Raw genomic sequence first — 19,013 nt, 5'->3', positions numbered from 1 at the left:
AGTCCATCTTCTCAAACTCTATCATGGCTTTATCATCTACGTTTCCCTAGTATTTAAAGCCCTTTGTTGTCAGTTCAACAATCTGCACAGCATCTTCACCAGGAGTAGGTAGATTGTAACTCAAGAAGCTGCTTTCTTTACTCACCCGTAAGAAGCAACTGCTCATTCCTGAAAGTTTCATCATGAGATTAGGACAATTCAGTCATATCTTTAGGCTCCACTTCTTTTTTTTTTTTTTAACATCTTTTATTTAAATCCAATGAATTAACATACAATGTATTATTGGTTTCTGAGGGATAAGCCTGTGATTCATCAGTCTTGTATCAGACTCCACTGCTAATTCTTGTTCTCAGGAAATACGGAGGCCCAAGGAGAGGGACAGGATAAGGGGAATGGCCAGTCAGTGGAGCAGTCAGAACACACACAGTTTTTATTGATTAAGCTTAGAGTGGGGAATGTGAAAGCTTACAGCAGAAGATTTTCCCAGTGACTTAGTGATTTCAGCTACAATAGAATAAAAATGGTGGTATGGCATGTCCAGTCCCAAGCCAGATGAGATCCAGTTGAAGGATGTAATGTATACTTGAGGGTCCTGCACCACCGGTGAGGGCTAAGATTGAGCTTAAGGAGAAAAGAATGACCATAGTTCCTAGATTGAGCCTATTGAACAAAACAGCCATAGATTTCAGCAGTAGATATCTTCAGGCAGACAAGTGAGCAGACAGACAAGAAACATGGTTGCAGAAACCAGAAAAAACAAAGGACTGCAGGGACTTGCAGGTTTGGGTTGGAGGCCACCTTTTTTGAACACTACAGGACCATAGAAACCCACCTCCCTATAGGGTCAGATGCCTCCCTGAAGGAAAACAATGGGTTGAAGGGAATATGAAAGTCTGAACATTTACCAGCTGTGACTAAGTTTTTAGAAAAAGAATATGAAGAAAGATGATGAGATAGCACTGGCAGGCACTTTGTTTGTGCGTTCATTCATTCAATAAATAGTCATTGACTGTCTCTTATATACCATGTCCTAGGATTCAACAGACCCTAATCCTTGACTTCCTGTAGTTTACATTCCAGTAATGGTAGTTCCAAAGTGAAGCTATAGGGAAAGAAGAAAACAGCTTAATTAGAAAAACTAGAAATATTACAATTTATTTTCACATTTGAATAGCAGTGGGTTGTATTTTTAAACCCACAACAATGGGGATGAAAAGTATTCTGGTGGTATGCATAGCCTCATTGTGGTTAAGAAAAGCTAAATATAACTACAGAGCTTATTCTTGTTTGGACACCAAGTTTAAATAACTTGACATGTTATCACAGGGTCAGTAATAGAGTCATAAAAATTTGGAGCTGGAAAGAATCTTCGAGGTCATGAGGCTGACTTCTTTTTAATATATATATAATTTTTGAAAAAAAATTGTTTATTTATTTGACAGAGAGAGTGAGAGAGAGCACAAGCAGGGAGAGCAGCAGAGGGAGAGGGAGAAGTTGGCTCCCTGCTGGAGCAGGGAGCCTCACATGAGGGCTTGATCCCAGGACCCTGGGGATCGTGACCTGAGCCAGCTATAGGCAGACACTTAACCAGCTGAGCCAGGCAGGCACCCCATGAGGCTCAGCTTCTTAGCTTGATTGCTAAGGAAACACGTGCAGGGAGTTGAGAAAATTGCCGCTAGAGCTGGATGTAAATACGTGTGCCTTGACATTAGTCCAGGGCTCCTTATAGTTCAACACTGCTTCCATCTGAATCTTAAGAGAACATATTCATTGATTATTTCGTCTTGATATCAGTAGGTCCTCTCTAGGGTTGGCTCTTGTAAGTATGGGGAACACAATGGGCAATGCAATAATAGATCAGTAGGATTAAGAGGTTCAGAGGGTTAAGAGAATAGATACTCATTAGAGTGGTGAGTTGCTCCTTTTCTTTCTCCACAGAATGTGAAATATGGCCCAGAAAGAACCCAGACAACATGAGTGGCAGAGTCCCCACCAAGGTGATATCCTACTCAGTAGTCGTAAAAGCTTGGGTTCAAGAATGAGCCATCTGAATTCAAATCCCAGCTCTACCACCTATAAACTAGCTTTGTAATTAGTTGTGAAACATGTAGCAGGAAATTTGTTTTAAAACGTGGATGAAATGTTGAAAGTTACAAATGACTTACCTTGAAAGGATACATTAGATTTAGAGTTAGCTCTATGTGATGCCAGTCTTGTGCACTTATACACAGTAGTTTTTTTGCCTAGTGGTAAAGGGGCAGAGTTGTGGTTGGTTCATTAGGAATAGTTTACACCCTTCTATTTATCTCATGGTAGAATTGACCAAGTGGTGTTCTGCTTACTTGTGATCTCTCTCTCCATCAGATAAATAAAATCTTTAAAAAAATACATAACTTGTGACATTTTGTTTAATTAAACTGGGTGAAAAAAAAAAAAAAGCATACACTTCTCTCAGGCTGATATTTGCCGGACTTAAGTGGTAAAATGATTACCAAAAGATAAATTCATAATCAGTTCTTGGGCTGTCCTTAATGTTACATGATTTTTCTACCATTGCATGCTTTTTGGCACTTACATATAACAAATAGAGCCATAGAATGGAGTAGTAAAATGGGGGGGAAAAGAAGAAAAAAACAAGAGAAAGTAAAGCTTACCTATTTTCCAAGATACTTAAAACAAAATAACATGACACACTTAGTATTCACTTGATTGGGAAAGTCATGGAGCTGATCTATGTTTTTGTCACACACCATGAGTTATGTTGGCTACATTGATGTGTTTCAACTGAGCATTTGTAAAAATTAAGAAATATTTATTAAGCACCTGTTTTGACAGTCTCTAGCAGTGGTGAGTGGGGGAAGGGGTGTGTGTGTGTGTGTGTGTGAGAGAGAGAGAGAGAGAGAGAGGTGTAACCACATGGGAGAGCAGGGAATGCTCCTGAAACTGTTAGGCAAGGTCATACTGAAAGAGAGTTTACTATAACAGGAAAAATTTAAACACCATTTCTAATCCCTACTCCCAGCAAAAAACTATTCATAATAAATTGTATTCAGTTTATTTTATAGGAGAGTTGGCCTGGTTATTTATACAATAAATTTTAGTACTTTACACAGTACAATTGTGTTAATTTAAGGAATATATTTTTGTAATTTAAGCAACAATCGTGGAGTCCTTTTATTGAATACTACATTAAAGCTGAATAAGTTAATAGAGCAAACTTTTCTTCCCAATGTTAAATTTAAATGCTCTTTGGTAAAAAGTTTACAAAAACGTTTAAGAAGTACATATTTTTCTTTGTGCCAGGTGAATATTTAACTTCCTGGTATTTTCTTATGGCTTTTTAGGTTCTAAGATTGGGTTTAAATATGGTGCTTGATATAAATGGGAAGCTAAGCTTTCTGCCTTAATCACTAAAGAGCAAAAGGAATATAAACTTAACTCAAGGCAAAAATATTATTTTCCTATAATTAATTTGACAACTTTCAGATTCTACAGTTGATAATCAAGACTTTGAGCCTCCAGTTGGATTTTATACTTGGCTTGTCATTTGACCTGTACCTTGGCTAGAAGTTTACTAGTATTTGTGTTGTGTTCCTTCCACCCTGTAAGTGAAGAAATCCTCTCATCTTTCTAATTCAAAAGTCAATAAAATTTTAATTTTGTTATTAACAAAAAATTTTTTTAATAACAAAAAGTCAATTTTTTTAAAGTTGATGAGCTTATTATTCTCTTGGGTTGTCCCTTAGGAGAATTTATGTTAAATTAATAGTAATATAGATACAGAAATCAACTGCCACCCATAAATGCAAAAATACTTCCAGAAGAACTGTGCAGCATGTTATTTCCTATGTGCTTTCCTGTACAAAGAAAGCCAAAGCATATGGTTATAATAATGCATTTATTCCAAAGGTCTATATATCATTTTGCATATAGATGGTCTCCAGATTTAACTGCAGTATTGCACACATGTCAGTTTATGGTTGGATGCTTATTGATGGTGAAGAGAACACTGATTTAGATGTCATTAAGTGAATATATAATATATATTCATTATATGTCTTTAAGTGAATATAATATATAATGTATCTACAGAGGTATATACAATATAAAATCATCTTTTTATTTATGACTCCTTTATTTATAACTTTACATAATAAATATGTATTTTTAGAGTATTAGGCCTCATAACTTCTATGCCAGTTCCTTAGCAAGAAGCAAACTCATCATATTTAGAAATAGCATGGTGGTACCATTAAAGCTGGGAAAAAACATAATATTCAATGAATGTTATAACCTCATTTTATAAATACAAAAATTGGGGCTCAGATAGGTCAAGAATTTTTCCAACAATGGCCCAGCATTTGCATGTTAGAACTAGGATTAGAACCCACTTATTATTTTTAGTTCAATGCTGTCTTAGAATGATGTCATTAGAAAAATGAAAAAAAAAAAGGTATGGATTAGAACTGTGCTCAATATAATCAGTGATTTCTTTGTAATTCTCTTCTTCTTTGTCTTTCCTCTGAAAGGAAGGAAAATAAAAATGTGTTCTTGCTCCTGTGGAGGTATTTGGAGAATGCTAAGAACTACACATTGCAATCATATATAGGTCATATCCTCCTTTGTGTTATATGACCCTTATTTGATCATTCAGCTAAAGGTGTGAGTGTTTCTCAATTTCCCCTGCCTTTACCACATGTATATTTTAAAAACATTTTAATCATGCTTTGAGATGGTTTACTTTATTATATACCAAACTTCTGGCCTGGAACTCGTGACTACTATTGACTGAGTAGGAATTTTGTTAGTGATTCAGATATAGAAATGTCTCCAAAATAGGTTATATTAAAATATGAGGGTTCATCTTATCTGTAACTAGAACTAGAGTTCCTGCAGTGTGAGCCTAAGTCTTTCAAGTAAAACAGTTTTTAATGTCATTTATTTTCAGCTGTTTAAAACTTACCTCTAATACCTACATTTCTTTCTTTTTATTCTTGAAATTCAAATTTGAATATATAGTATAAAAACCTTATGTTCCAAGGGAGTTTTGGGGACTTAAAAAAAAAAGTGTGTGTCTGTGTGTGTTTTCATATCTTTTTTGCGGTGTCTCCTTGGAAAGTCACTCTGGGTACAGACATCTGGGCAAAATGTCGTTGATAGAATTGAGCAATTTTTGTTTTTCTAACTTTTGTAGCTCTGGCCAGCTTCACATCGGCTTCTATCAGTTGAAATGATATCTTTGACTTTAGCCAAGTGTAGGCTATTAGGTCATGAGTGCCAAAAATCATGAGTGGTCTCCACACTACATCCAGTGTGGATAAAAACAATATTATAAAATAATTACAATCTTTTGAAGCAGAGCCAGCCACACAGCCTGAGCCCATCTTCCTTCGTTAATTTGTATACAGTTCCTATTTTAACAGAACAAACTTTCAGAGGGTACTCACATGGGACTGCTGAACCAGCTGTACAACTTTTATTTTGAAGAAAAAAGTTGAGCCTCAGAACAGGCTGTTTTAAAGACAGGGAGGGACTTAGGTTTTCCAAGCTTGACCAGCATGTGGAAGGAGTGCTCTCATGGCTGCAAGAACTCAGGGAACTCCTACCTGGGTGCCACTAGGGTAGGAAGTTTTCTGTTTGTTTTGTTCTGTTTCCGAGGGTCCTGTGCACTTCTCTTTCTTGTATCACCGTGACTGTTGGTGGATTTTGCACACCCTGCTCTGTGGGGGAGTGCCCCAACGTGCCTGTCTTATGTGGCCTCTATGGACACACTGCTCAGCTGGCAGAGAGCAGGGAAGTTTTCTCCCAGCACCCAAAAAGAGAAAGAGGAAACTACTTTTTCCTTCTGGGCTCCTTGCAGCACAATAGACCAGGATAAGCTTCCACATTCTCTCCCTGGATTTCTGGAGTGGTTTCCAGGAAGAAGTTCAACTTTTACCTTTAAATGGATGACCATGTTACAATCAGGAAGAAACATCTCCAAAGACCCATCTTTAGGTAAGTAATACTACATCCCAGTTGATTCCAGGGCTGTCAGGAAAAATAATTTCTTTCCCTTATCCCTAACTTGGGAATTCTGGCACTAAGCTACAGCAAAGCAATAGAGTGTGTCTAAAGTTTAACTTCATGCATACCTACGGAGTCCTTTTATTTTCTATTTTCTGAAACTGTGCACAAGCTCTTATCAAATCCTCAAAATATAGTTTAAAAGCAAATTAGCTATTCAGGCACATGGATGACATAGCACTGGAAAAACTTCTAAAGCATTATGCAATCCCTTGCTGTTTCCAATGGTTGCACAGCCCTCTAAATTGGAAATACTGTGCTTGGTTATTTCAACTGATTACACTCAGAGATAGTGTTTCAGTGCTGCAAATGCTATACCTTTTTGCAGTAATATGTGGGAAGATAAATGCAAATTTGATGGCTGTATACTAAAGTATATATATTTACATCTGGTTCAGGAGTATCTTTATGCAGTTTAGGAAACAAAAGGGCAAGAGGAAAAATTTTACCTTGTGGTGAAATCTGTGGCCAGTAAAAATGTAGATACAGTATAATAGATTGAGTTAAGGTTTTCTTTGGGGGGGGGGTAGCTCACTCTTTCTCCTGAGAACAGCAGTTTCTTCATTGACTCTTTAATCCTCGATTTTTTAGTTACTTATGTACTTTAGAATTCAGAATTAGGAATTTAGAATTTTAAAGAGGGTAGAAAATCAACACAGTTTCTGCCTTTTAAGACAGAAGATCTTAAAAAAAGAATCTAGTTATATATCAATTTTGTGGTTCCCCCCAAATAATACCCTAAACAAAGCGGAGATACTACATGTCAGCAAAACTAGACATTAAAGTCAAGTTGCAGTCACTGGTTGTTGATCTAGAATTAACTACTGGATAATAGAAGTTTATGGATGGAATTCCTGGCATTCTGTGGTTGTCACATAATGAATAAGAGTGGGCCTCAAGGTATGTTTTATGTATTGATAAAGCATTGTTACAGTATTATTAGTAGCAATAATATACTTTAGTAAAGCTTAAAACAAAATGCTGGCTCAATCTATTTTACAGCCTTGTAAAAATAATTGGGCTCCTGGGTGGATCAGTCAGTTAAAGATCTGCCTTCAGCTCAGGTCGTGATCCCAGGGTCCTTGGATTGAGCCCTTTGGTGGTGGCCATGGTGCTGGCTTCCTGCTTAGCGGGGAACCTGCTTGTTTCTCTCCTTCTGCCCAACTCCACCAACACTCCACTTGTGCTCCCTCTCTCTCTCTCAAATAAATAAATATTTTAAAAATCAAATTTTATATGTGGATTTAATATCATAATCTATGTTTATATTTTATGCAGTGACAGCAATAAATAACCAAAAATCCAAAGTGACCCTCAAATGTGTATTCACCTCCCATAATTCCCATGTAATTAATTTCTATTTTCTCCCAAGTGCATTGTGTGAGTTCAAAAAGATAGGACAGTAGCACAGATGATTCCAAACTCAACCCCACTGAGGCACCATTAGAAAAGGGCACCCGTGGAAACTGAAGAAGAGAAGATCGTGTTGGATAATGTCAGATCCACTTAGCCAGTATCTTTAGTATGTTACCCCGCTGAGAAACTTTTGGCGATTGAAGCAGGTGGTCCTTCTCCACTGGTTTATGGCGAATCCATATTCCCTCCTGATGAATTATAAGGTGCCACTCATAGGGAAACTGCAGCTCATCCATGCTTCTGTTCTTTTTCATATAAAGTAACTGGGATTCTTTGCCCAAATAATTAGAATACAGTTTGGTAAATTCAAATAATTACTTCATGATCCTGGTGATGTAGAAGAGAGAACAGAGCTGCCGAGGAGCACATACTTTCACTCAGGCAAGTCTTTCAAGCAAGCATACAAGGGGTCCCTGACTGAAAATAGGTTAAGGCCAGATGTGGGGTTGGGATTGATTGGTCAGTTGGCACATTGATAGATGGCTTTGCTTTTATCGGGATATGATTTTCTTGGGGGAAAGGGAAGCAGAGAATATCTTTAATAAAGCATTCAAATGACTGGACATAATTCCTCAGAGAAAGTGTTGGGCTATTTTTCGGTAAAACACAGCATTGACTTTCTGATGGCTAGTTGTACTTTTGGGCAAGTTGGGAAATGGTTGAAGATTGCTTTTGGCATCTTATGCCCTTATCCGATGTCCCACTTCATTTTCTTTTTTGGTCTCCTTTCTCTGGTTCCTTGTCTTCTTGGGCTACTACTGGATTGTCCTCCTTTCACATTGAGACAATGTGAAAACCTGCCTTTCTGGTTAGAGACCCATGTACCAGACGGTTCCTTCTCAATATGTACTTGTTCACACCCTATTTCCTAAGGGATTTGCATACTAGTTCTCAGCCCACTTGGTAAAAAAATTAGTGCTAGACTTTTGTATGTGTTAGTCACATGTTTAACAGAAATTTTGTGAAAGTAATATGTTGACTGTTTATAAATAATTCATTTAAAATTTTAATCATTAAGAGAGGATAAATCTGGGATTTTGGGGGGAAATATCTGACATACTGACATGATTCAGGTTTTTATATACAGACTACTTTCTCCTGCAGCTTAACCAACAGCTTTAATTCAACTCACCTGGCCTTCTCTGATTGATTAAAAGTGTCCAGAATCTGGACTACTGCACTGGGGAGGTCTGACATGATAAAGAAAAACAAACTGTATCTGCCTTCACATAACATATCATCTAGTATGTACCTAGATAACTATGGCACAGGCAGATGATGGGTGCCAAAAAGGAGGTGATAATGTCCTGGGAAATTATGATGAGACAGATTTCAATGATGACTAATTCTGACACCTAAGTGAACTGAGAGAGATAAGCAAGATTTTTTAAAAAAATTGAAACTGAATAGACATCAATTTTTAATTATTTTTAATTAAATTTTAAATTAAATTGAATTTAAATTTTTAATTTAATTGCCTAAATTTCAGACAAGAAAAGTCATCCATCAAGTATAAAATGTTAGTGGAGAGGCTTTAGAGTAGACAGTGGATGTTGAAATTCCATGGCTGCATATGATATCAGAAGACTTGAGAAATCTTACATATTCTTTAGATTCTGCATCTAAAAATGTCAGAGTCTCCTACAATGGTGATTCCTGAATCATCTCACATAGGTTAGCCAATCTGTTTTAAAGTCTTTTGTGGAAATTTTAGGTATATATTTTCACACCAGGTCTGTGAGGAAAGGAAAAGGCAAAGTTTTTGTTTGTTTGTTTGTTTCCTGTTGTTGTTTTTATGTGGCCAAAATGGAAGTTTATATGATCTCTGTTATGCATGTCATGTGGAACTTGGGATCAGTGAGACTGACCATTCAGCTCCAAGAATATATAAATGGTGCATCTCAAACACGCTTTGTGGTTTTGCCTGTAGACATTCCCGCAGCTCAGAATTGTATATAAAAATGATGATTCTCCCATTACTCAAGAGAAATTCTTTAGGTTTTATAATTTTACAGGAAGGGAACACTATCACAAAATGTATATTAATGTGTTTTAAATCAACAACACTAAGTTTTTTCCTCAGCACATAGAAAATAAAATCACATAGAACTTTAAAGTCCAAGATGTGAATAAACATTGACATTAAAGACTTTCCAAAGAAAAAGAAACAGTTTTTTAGACTTCTTAAAACCTCTTTTTCTGTGTTGCCACAGAGTTTTATCTCTGGTAATCATAATTGATCTCTTTATATAAATAGATTCATCAGTTTATAATCCATTTAAATGAATTACCTTTATATAACTTCAGTAAGACTGTTGCTGAAGGCACTTCCATCTTATTACGTATTCATATTGCTTAGCAAACTTTCTTTATTCCCATGGGATAAATAAACATTTAGCTTTGATATCAAGAAAAATCTGTTTCTCCTAATAAAAGTGCATCAGTGGGAATATTTCTTATCTGAATTTCATTGCCATGAAGTTGAAGTCTGGGTTTCTGTTATTATCAGATCCTCCTATTTGATTTAATATTTTATCAAATTCTATTATATGTGCATTGTTTTCCATGTGTTGCTTCAAATTCTTTCTAGGAGTAGGTAAGGAAAAAAATGAATTAAAAAAATAAATTGGAACTTTTCTCACATGTTAAGCCTTATTTAGTATTCTTTGATGCCAGCAGCCTATTGAACCTCTTCTGTGTTCAAAATGGATAAGTTATTTTTGTGGTGACTTTCCATTAGAAAGAGCACTAAAACGGCACAAAAGAAATCATGCAAATAGTTGTTCATCAGCCCTAGATTTGAGAACTGGTCTATGCATCCAGGATCTGAGACCTTAAAGTGCAAGTCAGATTGCTGCCAGGCCCTCAGACTAATGAAAATCATGTTGAGCTCTTCACAGCATTTAGAACATGCTGTTTCTTCCCTTTATGCCTTTTCGAAAGTCTTATTTTTACAAGTATCTGTTAGCAGAGGAATTCTGTGTGCTTTTGGCAGGCATAGTCTCTTCACATGAAGATGGAGAAAGCAGGAGGATGAAATAAGAAAGCATAGGAAAAGACAGATCCTAGTTTTCTTTGCTGTGAAAGCTAGCAAACTCTATTGCTGTGCCTCATTTCTAATTTCAAAGGTGTGGTCTATGCTTTATAGAAGAATAGCATACAATATATGTTACATATTTAAAATCATACACCTTTTGGAGTGTAGTCATTTTCATTTATTTCCGCATTCAAGTTCAGTGTATGAACATCAGTGTTACAGCTAAACCGTAAGTTGTTAGTATGTAGGGACAGCACAGCATTTCAGTTTTTTTTTTTTTTTTTTGATTTACCAATATGGTCATATTTTTTCTTACCAAATATTTATTTATTTATTTATTTATTTATTTATTTATTTTTTCAGTGTTCCGAGATTCATTGTTTATGCACCACATCCAGTGCTCCACGCAATATATGCCCTCCTTATTACCCAACACAAGGCTGACCCATCCCCCCACCCACCTCCCTTCTAAAAACCCTCAGTTTGTTTCAGATTTTTACCTGTTCATACAGGTGGGACACCTGACTGAGTGCTGCTTTATGGTAGTTTTCTAGGTAAAATATCTGGATAATATTCAATTATTCAGATATTTCAAACCCATTTTCTTCGGTGTTTTGGGAATAACAAAAATCCTGAACACATATAAAATATAAAGTCACTTCAAAATTTAAAGAAATTGTAATACATGGTTGGATAGTGATATTTTTATCTCATAAATATTTAAGTATGTATGATATTCTGTGATTAATCCTCTTTTTAACACCTCCTTCCCTGTAACCACAAACACATATTTTAGACAGGAATATATTTAGTCCAAGTCATCAGAGTGAAACGTAATTATGGAGAAAAAAATTAGGTGTAATCTGATGAAATAGTATATTTAAAATATCTTTTTTATGCAATGAATTTCCTCATAGGAAAAAGGTCCATGTAGTTTTATTATATTTTGGAGTCCAAAATATAATAAAATTCTATATTTATGAAAATGTTTTAACAGCTTTTGGCTCTAAGACAAAGTGATCATGAATTTTTAGAAAAAGAGAAAAAGGGGCACCTGGGTGGCTCAGTGGGTTAAGCCTCTACCTTTGGCGCAGGTCATGATCTCAGGGCCCTGGGATCCAGCCCTGAGTTGGGTTCTCTGCTCAACAGGGAGCCTGCTTCACCCTCTCTCTGCCTGCCTCTCTGCCTACTTGTGATCTCTCTCTCTGTCAAATAAATAAAATCTTTAAAAAATTTTTTAAAAATTTTTAAAAAGAGAGAGAAAAAAAGGAATTTTCCTGCAATGGTTACATAGTTACATACTGGAAATTTCATTTCATAGTTTTTTTTTAATAAATGCAAGAGTTAATTTTTATGTGACAGTTAATTGATAGAACAAAACAATTGTTTAAGTTATTCTCCCTTTGCTATGAAAGTGAAAAATACTTCTGGAAAATAGACACAGTGAAATGAATTTAACATTTATGATGCTGTCAGGCACAATATTAATTAATAGACGAATAATTAAGAGAGATGTTTATTAAAAATTGGTTTTTCATTGTTTAGGTCAGCATGTTTTTGTTACTGGTCAAAGTCATTGTATGAATTATAAGGCAAGGAACAGACTCAAATTTCTCTTTAAAATGAACTACAAAGGGATGCTTGGATGACTCAGTCAGTTAAGCGTCTGCCTTCAGTTCGGTAATGATCCCGGGGTCCTGGGATGGAGTCCTACACTGGACTCCTTGCTCAGCTGGGAGCCTGCTTCTCCCTCTGCCTGCTGCTCCCCCTGGTTGTTTCTCTCTCACTCTCTCTTTCTCTGACATATAAATAAAATCTTAAAAAATAAAATGGACTACAAAGATCAAAGCAAAACAACAAACACTTATGAATGTAAGACATCGGGTAATGTTTGTCATGCAAAAGTTATCAGAACTGTGCCTTTTTTTCCCAGCTGTGATAAAAGTAGCTCTAAATTTTAAGTGGTCATCGCAAATAGATAAGCTATAATTGTCATACACTTTAAACTCAGGCAGCAAGTAATTTACTCCTCAGGTATTATTTCATCTATTTAAGCTATTTCCAGTGAACTTACCATCACCAGCAGCAGTAGCAACAGTAGGTATTAATGTTAATATTAAGAACTGTTGTTTATTGAAATCTTAGTGTATATTTAATCATTTATAGGCATATAATTCCTTTAAAAAGTAGTAAATTTAATTAATAATTTGGGGTATGGATCCAGAAATAGAGATTAAAACACAGAAAAATGTCTCTCTCTCAGGAGCTACACAAATCTTGTTTTCTAAGCTAGAGACGCTTGATGATAATTGTGTTTATCTTGGACACTGGCATGATTAAGAAATGACTTTTGTGATGTTTGAAATGAGGAAAATCAAGATTGTGCAGGTAAAATGATCTGCAGGATAATTTAATGGTTTTATACCATCTGGAAATTTTTATATTTGGAATAATCAGTCTATTGCATAGAGTGTTTAGATTAAAAGCAATGAAAAAGAATAAGATTAAGATGACTTATAGGTTGGTAGAGATTGAATAAGTTTAAAGAGGTCTGCAGTATTTATAAACTGTATCTCTTCAGTTTTGTGACTGAACATGACATAATTTTGATAGTTAGTTCTCATGGGAAAGCTTCCATTTATTTATGTATTTGATTAAGGCCACTTGGACATGAGCTCTAATTGAGGAAAATCCAACATTTCCTGAATCGGAACTGCTAGAAGTGAATGGGGCAGTCACAGCGCATTTGAAGAACAGAAGAGAAAACTTTCGGATTTGTTATCTTCATAATATCCCAAGCCTGTTCCATTAAAACCATATGTGTTTTTGTTTTTTTTGTTATGGAGAAATACTAATTCTGAGTCAAACTGGTGACCATTTTTAGTGTTTTGGTCACTCCAGGCTTTAGCATATTAGGATGTTATTTTTACAGGAGTTGTTTGTTAAAACAGGTAATTAAATATTAATTATATACTTATTAACCACTTGTTTATAGGTACTGAATGTCAAGGGCCTTTATTATGAAAAATCACCACTTCAGCTTTAAAAATGTTAATATTTAATTTGACATTTTCAAAGATCAGAGAGCTTGGAACAAATTGGAGACCAAAGTAATGAAAAACAGCATGTTTGTATCTTTAACGTACAAACATGACAGTTTTTGAGTCCTAATTGAGGAAGAAAAGGAAAGTCCCACTAGATCAAAGTCAGTTTTAAATTATACCATTAAATTAAAATTTGGATGAAAGTCGGGACATGTGATAATCTGGGACCACCTGTTTGTTAGATGTCTCTTCTAATGAAGATTCTGAATGCTTATCGCTATTCCAGTGGTAATGTCTTTGTGGAACAACATGAAATAGAAAAAAGAGACTCTTGCAAATTTCTGTGCCAACTAATTAAGCATGTGCTACTCAGTTCAGCTGCGTCTAATTTTTTCTAACTCTGAGATTCCATGTCATTTTATCTGGATTTCTTTTACTGCACACGACACTTGATTCTATTATAATTACTTAAGTAAGAGGATCAACTCTCCTAAAAACATTTTAAGATTTCTGAAGCTAGAATCAATATTGAATTCACCTTTGTATTTCCCATAATTTTTGGTGGAATGTGTGTCACAAGTAAGCACTTACATAGTCTTCAAAAAGAGACTAATTCAGAACTGTAAATGTGTGAAATAGGAGGTGTGGGAATGATGGTAGACGGGAAATGAAACCATTTAGTTTTACATTTTTAAAAGCAGTGAAAGACTGAGGTGCCTGGGTGGCTCAGTTGGTTGGCATCCGAGTCTTGGTTTTAGGTCAGGCTGTGATCTCATGGGTTGTGGGATGGAGCCCAAGAGCCCCAAAACGGCCAGCGGGGAGTCTGCTTGAAATATTTTGTCCCTCTGTCCCTCCCCCTGCCCGTGCATGCATGTGCTTGTGCTCTCTCTCTTTCTCAAATAAATAAATAAATCTTTATTGGAAAAAAAAAAAAGTGAAAGACTAAACAAAATCCAGCTACAGACTGCTAGCTGGTGACCCTTGAAATGAATGAATGATAGGGTGAATAATTTGTTTAGTTAGGTCTACATAATGATAATCCATTTGCTGGGCGAATGATGGCCAGTAAGTCTTGGCTAAAAATTCTGGCAGCCGTTTCACAGAGGATTGCTAGAAGGATGGGTATTTGGTTTTTGTTTCCACTACTAGTTATGAATGAGAAAACCAAACTCTACAATGCACTTTTACTGATGATCTTGTATATAATTTTGTAACAATAAGGGAAAAAATGAAGAAACATATTTGTTGAATGAATAAAATGCATTCTTCTTAGCCCCAACTTGAACTATTTCAGCATTAGTGAATTCAATGCCTATACCCCATTCCCCCTTTGAACAATCATGACTTGTTAGAAATTACTTTCTTAAATGGAAATCTGTCTTTCAATCAATAAAAACTTTTTTTCTCTCTTAGCAGAACTGGAATGAGAAGGATCCAAACTCTTTTTCACAGGACAGTCTTTCAGTTATTGCTGTTTATAAATCTCCCTAAAACATAGTGGCTTAAAACAACATGAATCTGTATCAGCTGACTGCTTCTGTGATCCCAATGGGCTTTCTCACGCATCCGTGGCAAGATCATAGGTTTGCTGTGAACTGGCTGGCTTAGGAGGACCTTGGATACATGACTTGAGTTTCTTCCATGTGTCTCTCATATCCCTCCAGCAGACTAGCCTGGATATTTTCTCATGGTAGAAGCAGGAATCCACTGAGGAAGCAGAAACTCACAAACATTTTTTTTCAAGGCTCTCAGCCTGAATTGAGGCAGGTTGCTTCTGTTCCATTGGAAAAATCAAAAAGTCACATGGCCAAACCCAGAGTTTGTGTGGGAGAATATCACTAAAGGGAAGCACATAAAATTGAGTCAATTAATGCAACTAATGCTCTTTAAAAACCCTTATGCTTTTTCTGATTCTTCTTTCCTTAATTCCATCTATAGTCCAACTTCATTCAGCCAATTGAAAAGATAGCATATAATATGAATTTTTATTTCATGTTGTTGAAGTTATCTGAGAAACAAGTGAGGATAGGAAAAAATACATATATATTAACAAAACAGTGATGTCCTCTTGACTCTTATTTGACTGATGAGTCAAATATTGCTCACCTGACTCCAGAGTTATAGTGTGAAAGTCTTGGTTAAAAAAAGTTTTAAAAAATTAGGGGCACCTTGGTGGCTCAGTGGGTTAAAGCCTCTGCCTTTGGCTCGGGTCATGATCCCAGGGTCCTGGGATCAAGCCCCACATCGGGCTCTCTGCTCAGTGGGGAGCCTGCTTCCTCCTCTCTCTCTCTGCCTACTGTGATCTCTGTCAAATAAATAAATAAATAAAATCTTTAAAAAAAAGTTTAAAAAATTAAACATTGAAGAAGTTTCAGTAATTTCGTAGAACATGAGCTATTAAGCCCATAATGATGACCTACATTTTCTTGGTTTCTTTTGGAGAGTTGATTTTTACCAAGTGTCCTGCTAACAGTCTTTTTTTTTTTTTTTTAAGATTTCATTTATTAATTTATTTGACAGAGAGTGACAGTGAGAGTAAGAGAGAGAGAAAGAGAGAGCACGCACACAAGCACAAGCAGGGGGACCAGGAGAGGGAGAAGGAGAAGGACCCTGGGGTCATGACCTGAGCTGAAGGCAGATGCTTAACAACTGAGTCACCCAGGTGCCCCTCCTGCTAACAGTCTTGAGACAATTCATTATTTTAATACAAACTGAACATAATTAATTTTGGATAATTCGATTCTAATTCCACTAAAACCATGACATGGAAACGAGTCCTTTTAAATACTGAAATAAAATAATGCTTTCTTATGCATTTGAACCATACATGAATCTCATTCATAATGTCTGGTCTCCAGGGATTTATGACTGTTATGTTTTAAAAATTATTTATTCTTTTTTTAAGATTGTATTTATTTATTTGACAGACAAAGATCACAAGTAGGCAGAGAGGCAGGCAGAGAGAGAGAAGCAGGCTCCCCGCTGAGCAGAGAGCCCAATGCAAGGCTCAATCCCAAGACCCTGGGATCATGACCTGAGCTGAAGGCAGAGGCTTTAACCCACTGAACCACCCAGGCACCCCCCAAAATTATTTATTCTTTATAGTATAGATTTATGATGTTATTTTCTATTACTGAACGCTTCCAAACACCAAGAATATATTTACAAGGTGTATTTGATTTTTTGCAGCATAGCTTAAGTTTTTTTTTTTAAGGTTTTATTTATTTATGTGACAAACCGAAATCACAAGTAGGCAGAGAGGCAAGCAGAGAGAGGAGGAAGCAGGCTCCCCGCTGAGGAGAGAGCCCGATGAGGGGCTCGATCCCAGAACCCTGGGATCATGACCTGAGCCAAAGGCAGAGGCTTTAACCCACTGAGCCACCCAGGCACCCCAGCTTAAGTTTCTTTACTCCAATATTCCCCAAATATATTCTATTGATATGTAATGATTATTAATAACTCCAGAAATTAGTGTTCCAAGGTACACATTCTGTTTTTCTAAACTTTCCCAAAATATACCTCCTTTATTTTTCTGAGATTCTCTTTACTCCAGGTAGTCTTTTTTCTTCCTTTACTTCTTTCTTTACTTCTTTTCCTACTTATGTTTTCTGGAAGATAGTCTGACCCCAAGAAATTTCTCCGTAGTTAATATTTTCCATCTACTCTTAGAGAATCTACACAAAGTTGCCTAGTTGAGAAAATAGTTAATGTGCTGTTACATAACAGCAATGGTGTGTGTTTAAAAAAAAAGGAAGAAGAAATATTTTGAAAAGATTGAGAAATGATGAACAATATCACATTATTGAAACAGCTGAGGGTAAATTAAGAAATAACAGATGGGAGTTATCTGTGGATTATCACACCCAGGTATCATGTACACACAAATTTGGCAGCATTTTACCTAGCTCTTTTGGTTTTTTCCTGATTTCTTCCTGAAGAGAGCTTTTTTTTTTTTTTTTAAAGCATTGCTTTTAAATTCACCCTTAGCAAAATGCAGGTGACACAAAATCTTCAAATAATACCATTTTGAATAATGATGGTTCATGCTTGTGTAGAATCCCGTTTTGAAAAACATTTTTTAACATCTTTTATACTATTTGTTCATACAATATTCTTTTGAGATAGAAAGGAAAATATGTAGATCTCCATTTTATTGGTGAAAAACTGAGGCTCAAGGGGTCACAACCAGCTACATGGGAAAAGCTAAAGAGGACTGATATTAAGAATAAACAGACTGAGTGTGGCTTGCCATCACGGATTGTATCACCATATCAGATAGTGTTAGGGGACCTTAATGTGTATGCCAGGCTACAGTCCTTCCTTGAGGTATAACCCATTCTCATTAGCCAAGGAAATGACTGTAAAAATCACCTTCAAAAATTACTTGGAGCTACTCAATTATTTAATAGTCATTATATTCATGAAAATTTTCTGTTCCAGAGGTAGGGCAAGAAAAAAACAATGAGCAAGAGTACATGTGTTTTCTGGTCATATGATTTACTGTGATGAGCATACAAGCACAAACATAGATTTGACACATCACATTTGAGACACTAGGAATTTTAGGACATGAAATACTGTCTCCAGAAGGAGTAAAGAGAGAGGAGGGAAAAGAAAGATAAAGTTCAGGCATTTGCTTTGAAAGTGTTTCTATACAGAAGAGATTTGTTGCTACTATAGTATAAACAACATTTTGTAAGCAGTAGAAAGACTCTTTTAGGTACTAAAGGAAGTGGCTTCTAGGTTGTTCAAGACTAGAACTAGATTTCATTATGACTTCATTATGATTTCATTAATAGACATGAATAAAATATAATTTGACTGTAGCCATCCTATCAATCTTTCTTTCTTGGGCTTCACTTTCTGTAAATTTCCTCATACTCAAAATGCTTGAAATTTACTGTTCAGGTGATATTTTATTTTAACCTACCTTAGACCATTCTACAGTGCCATAAAACTTTCTTGTTTTATTTTAAAATATTTTACTTTATTGTAATTTTTTTCCTGAAATATCATACTAAGAATGTATCTTCTAAAGGGAAAGTAAATCCTACGTATTGTTAAGTGGAACAATACAATAACCTTAACAAGGCTATTTTCTCTCTTTTTTCAAGAACCAAATATTTAAAAATTCACACACCACACACACACACACACACACACACACACATATTTGTGGCACAGGGTGGCAAAGACAATTTATTTAAAATTTATTCTATTTCTAAAGTAGACCCATTATTTCTTGATCTTATTTAAAAAATGGAAAACACTTTCTGACTATATTCTGAGGAGCCAAACAGCTGTACCAAATGACCATTGATCTAAATTTTATTTAAAAATTCTTATTAATTCTGTACACCAGCTTTTAGACAAACCATGTGGAAATTGAGCCACTAAAGTTGAATAATTGTGATCAGTATGTATAATCTGGATAATCTGTTCTGCTTTAT

At 35.7% G+C, this 19,013-nt stretch overlaps 1 protein-coding gene across 4 annotated transcripts in view; it reads left to right on the top strand.

The window, feature by feature from the left end:
* Positions 1 to 19,013, top strand: part of PDE1A (phosphodiesterase 1A) — a 344,943-nt gene that overhangs the window by 95,488 nt on the left and 230,442 nt on the right. Inside the window, exon 1 of one of the 4 annotated variants that reach the window (XM_046019691.1) lies at positions 5,524 to 5,997. The exons of the other annotated variants lie outside the window; for them this stretch is intronic. Within the exon in view, the coding sequence (XP_045875647.1) occupies positions 5,945 to 5,997 (53 nt within the window). The 5' untranslated portion in view covers positions 5,524 to 5,944. Of the gene's footprint in view, positions 1 to 5,523; positions 5,998 to 19,013 lie in introns of those variants that run through there. 4 annotated transcript variants of the gene reach the window in all.

Source organism: Meles meles, chromosome 9, assembly GCF_922984935.1.
Source record: "Meles meles chromosome 9, mMelMel3.1 paternal haplotype, whole genome shotgun sequence".
NCBI lineage: Eukaryota > Metazoa > Chordata > Mammalia > Carnivora > Mustelidae > Meles > Meles meles.
This window is presented reverse-complemented; position numbering and strand designations above follow the sequence as displayed.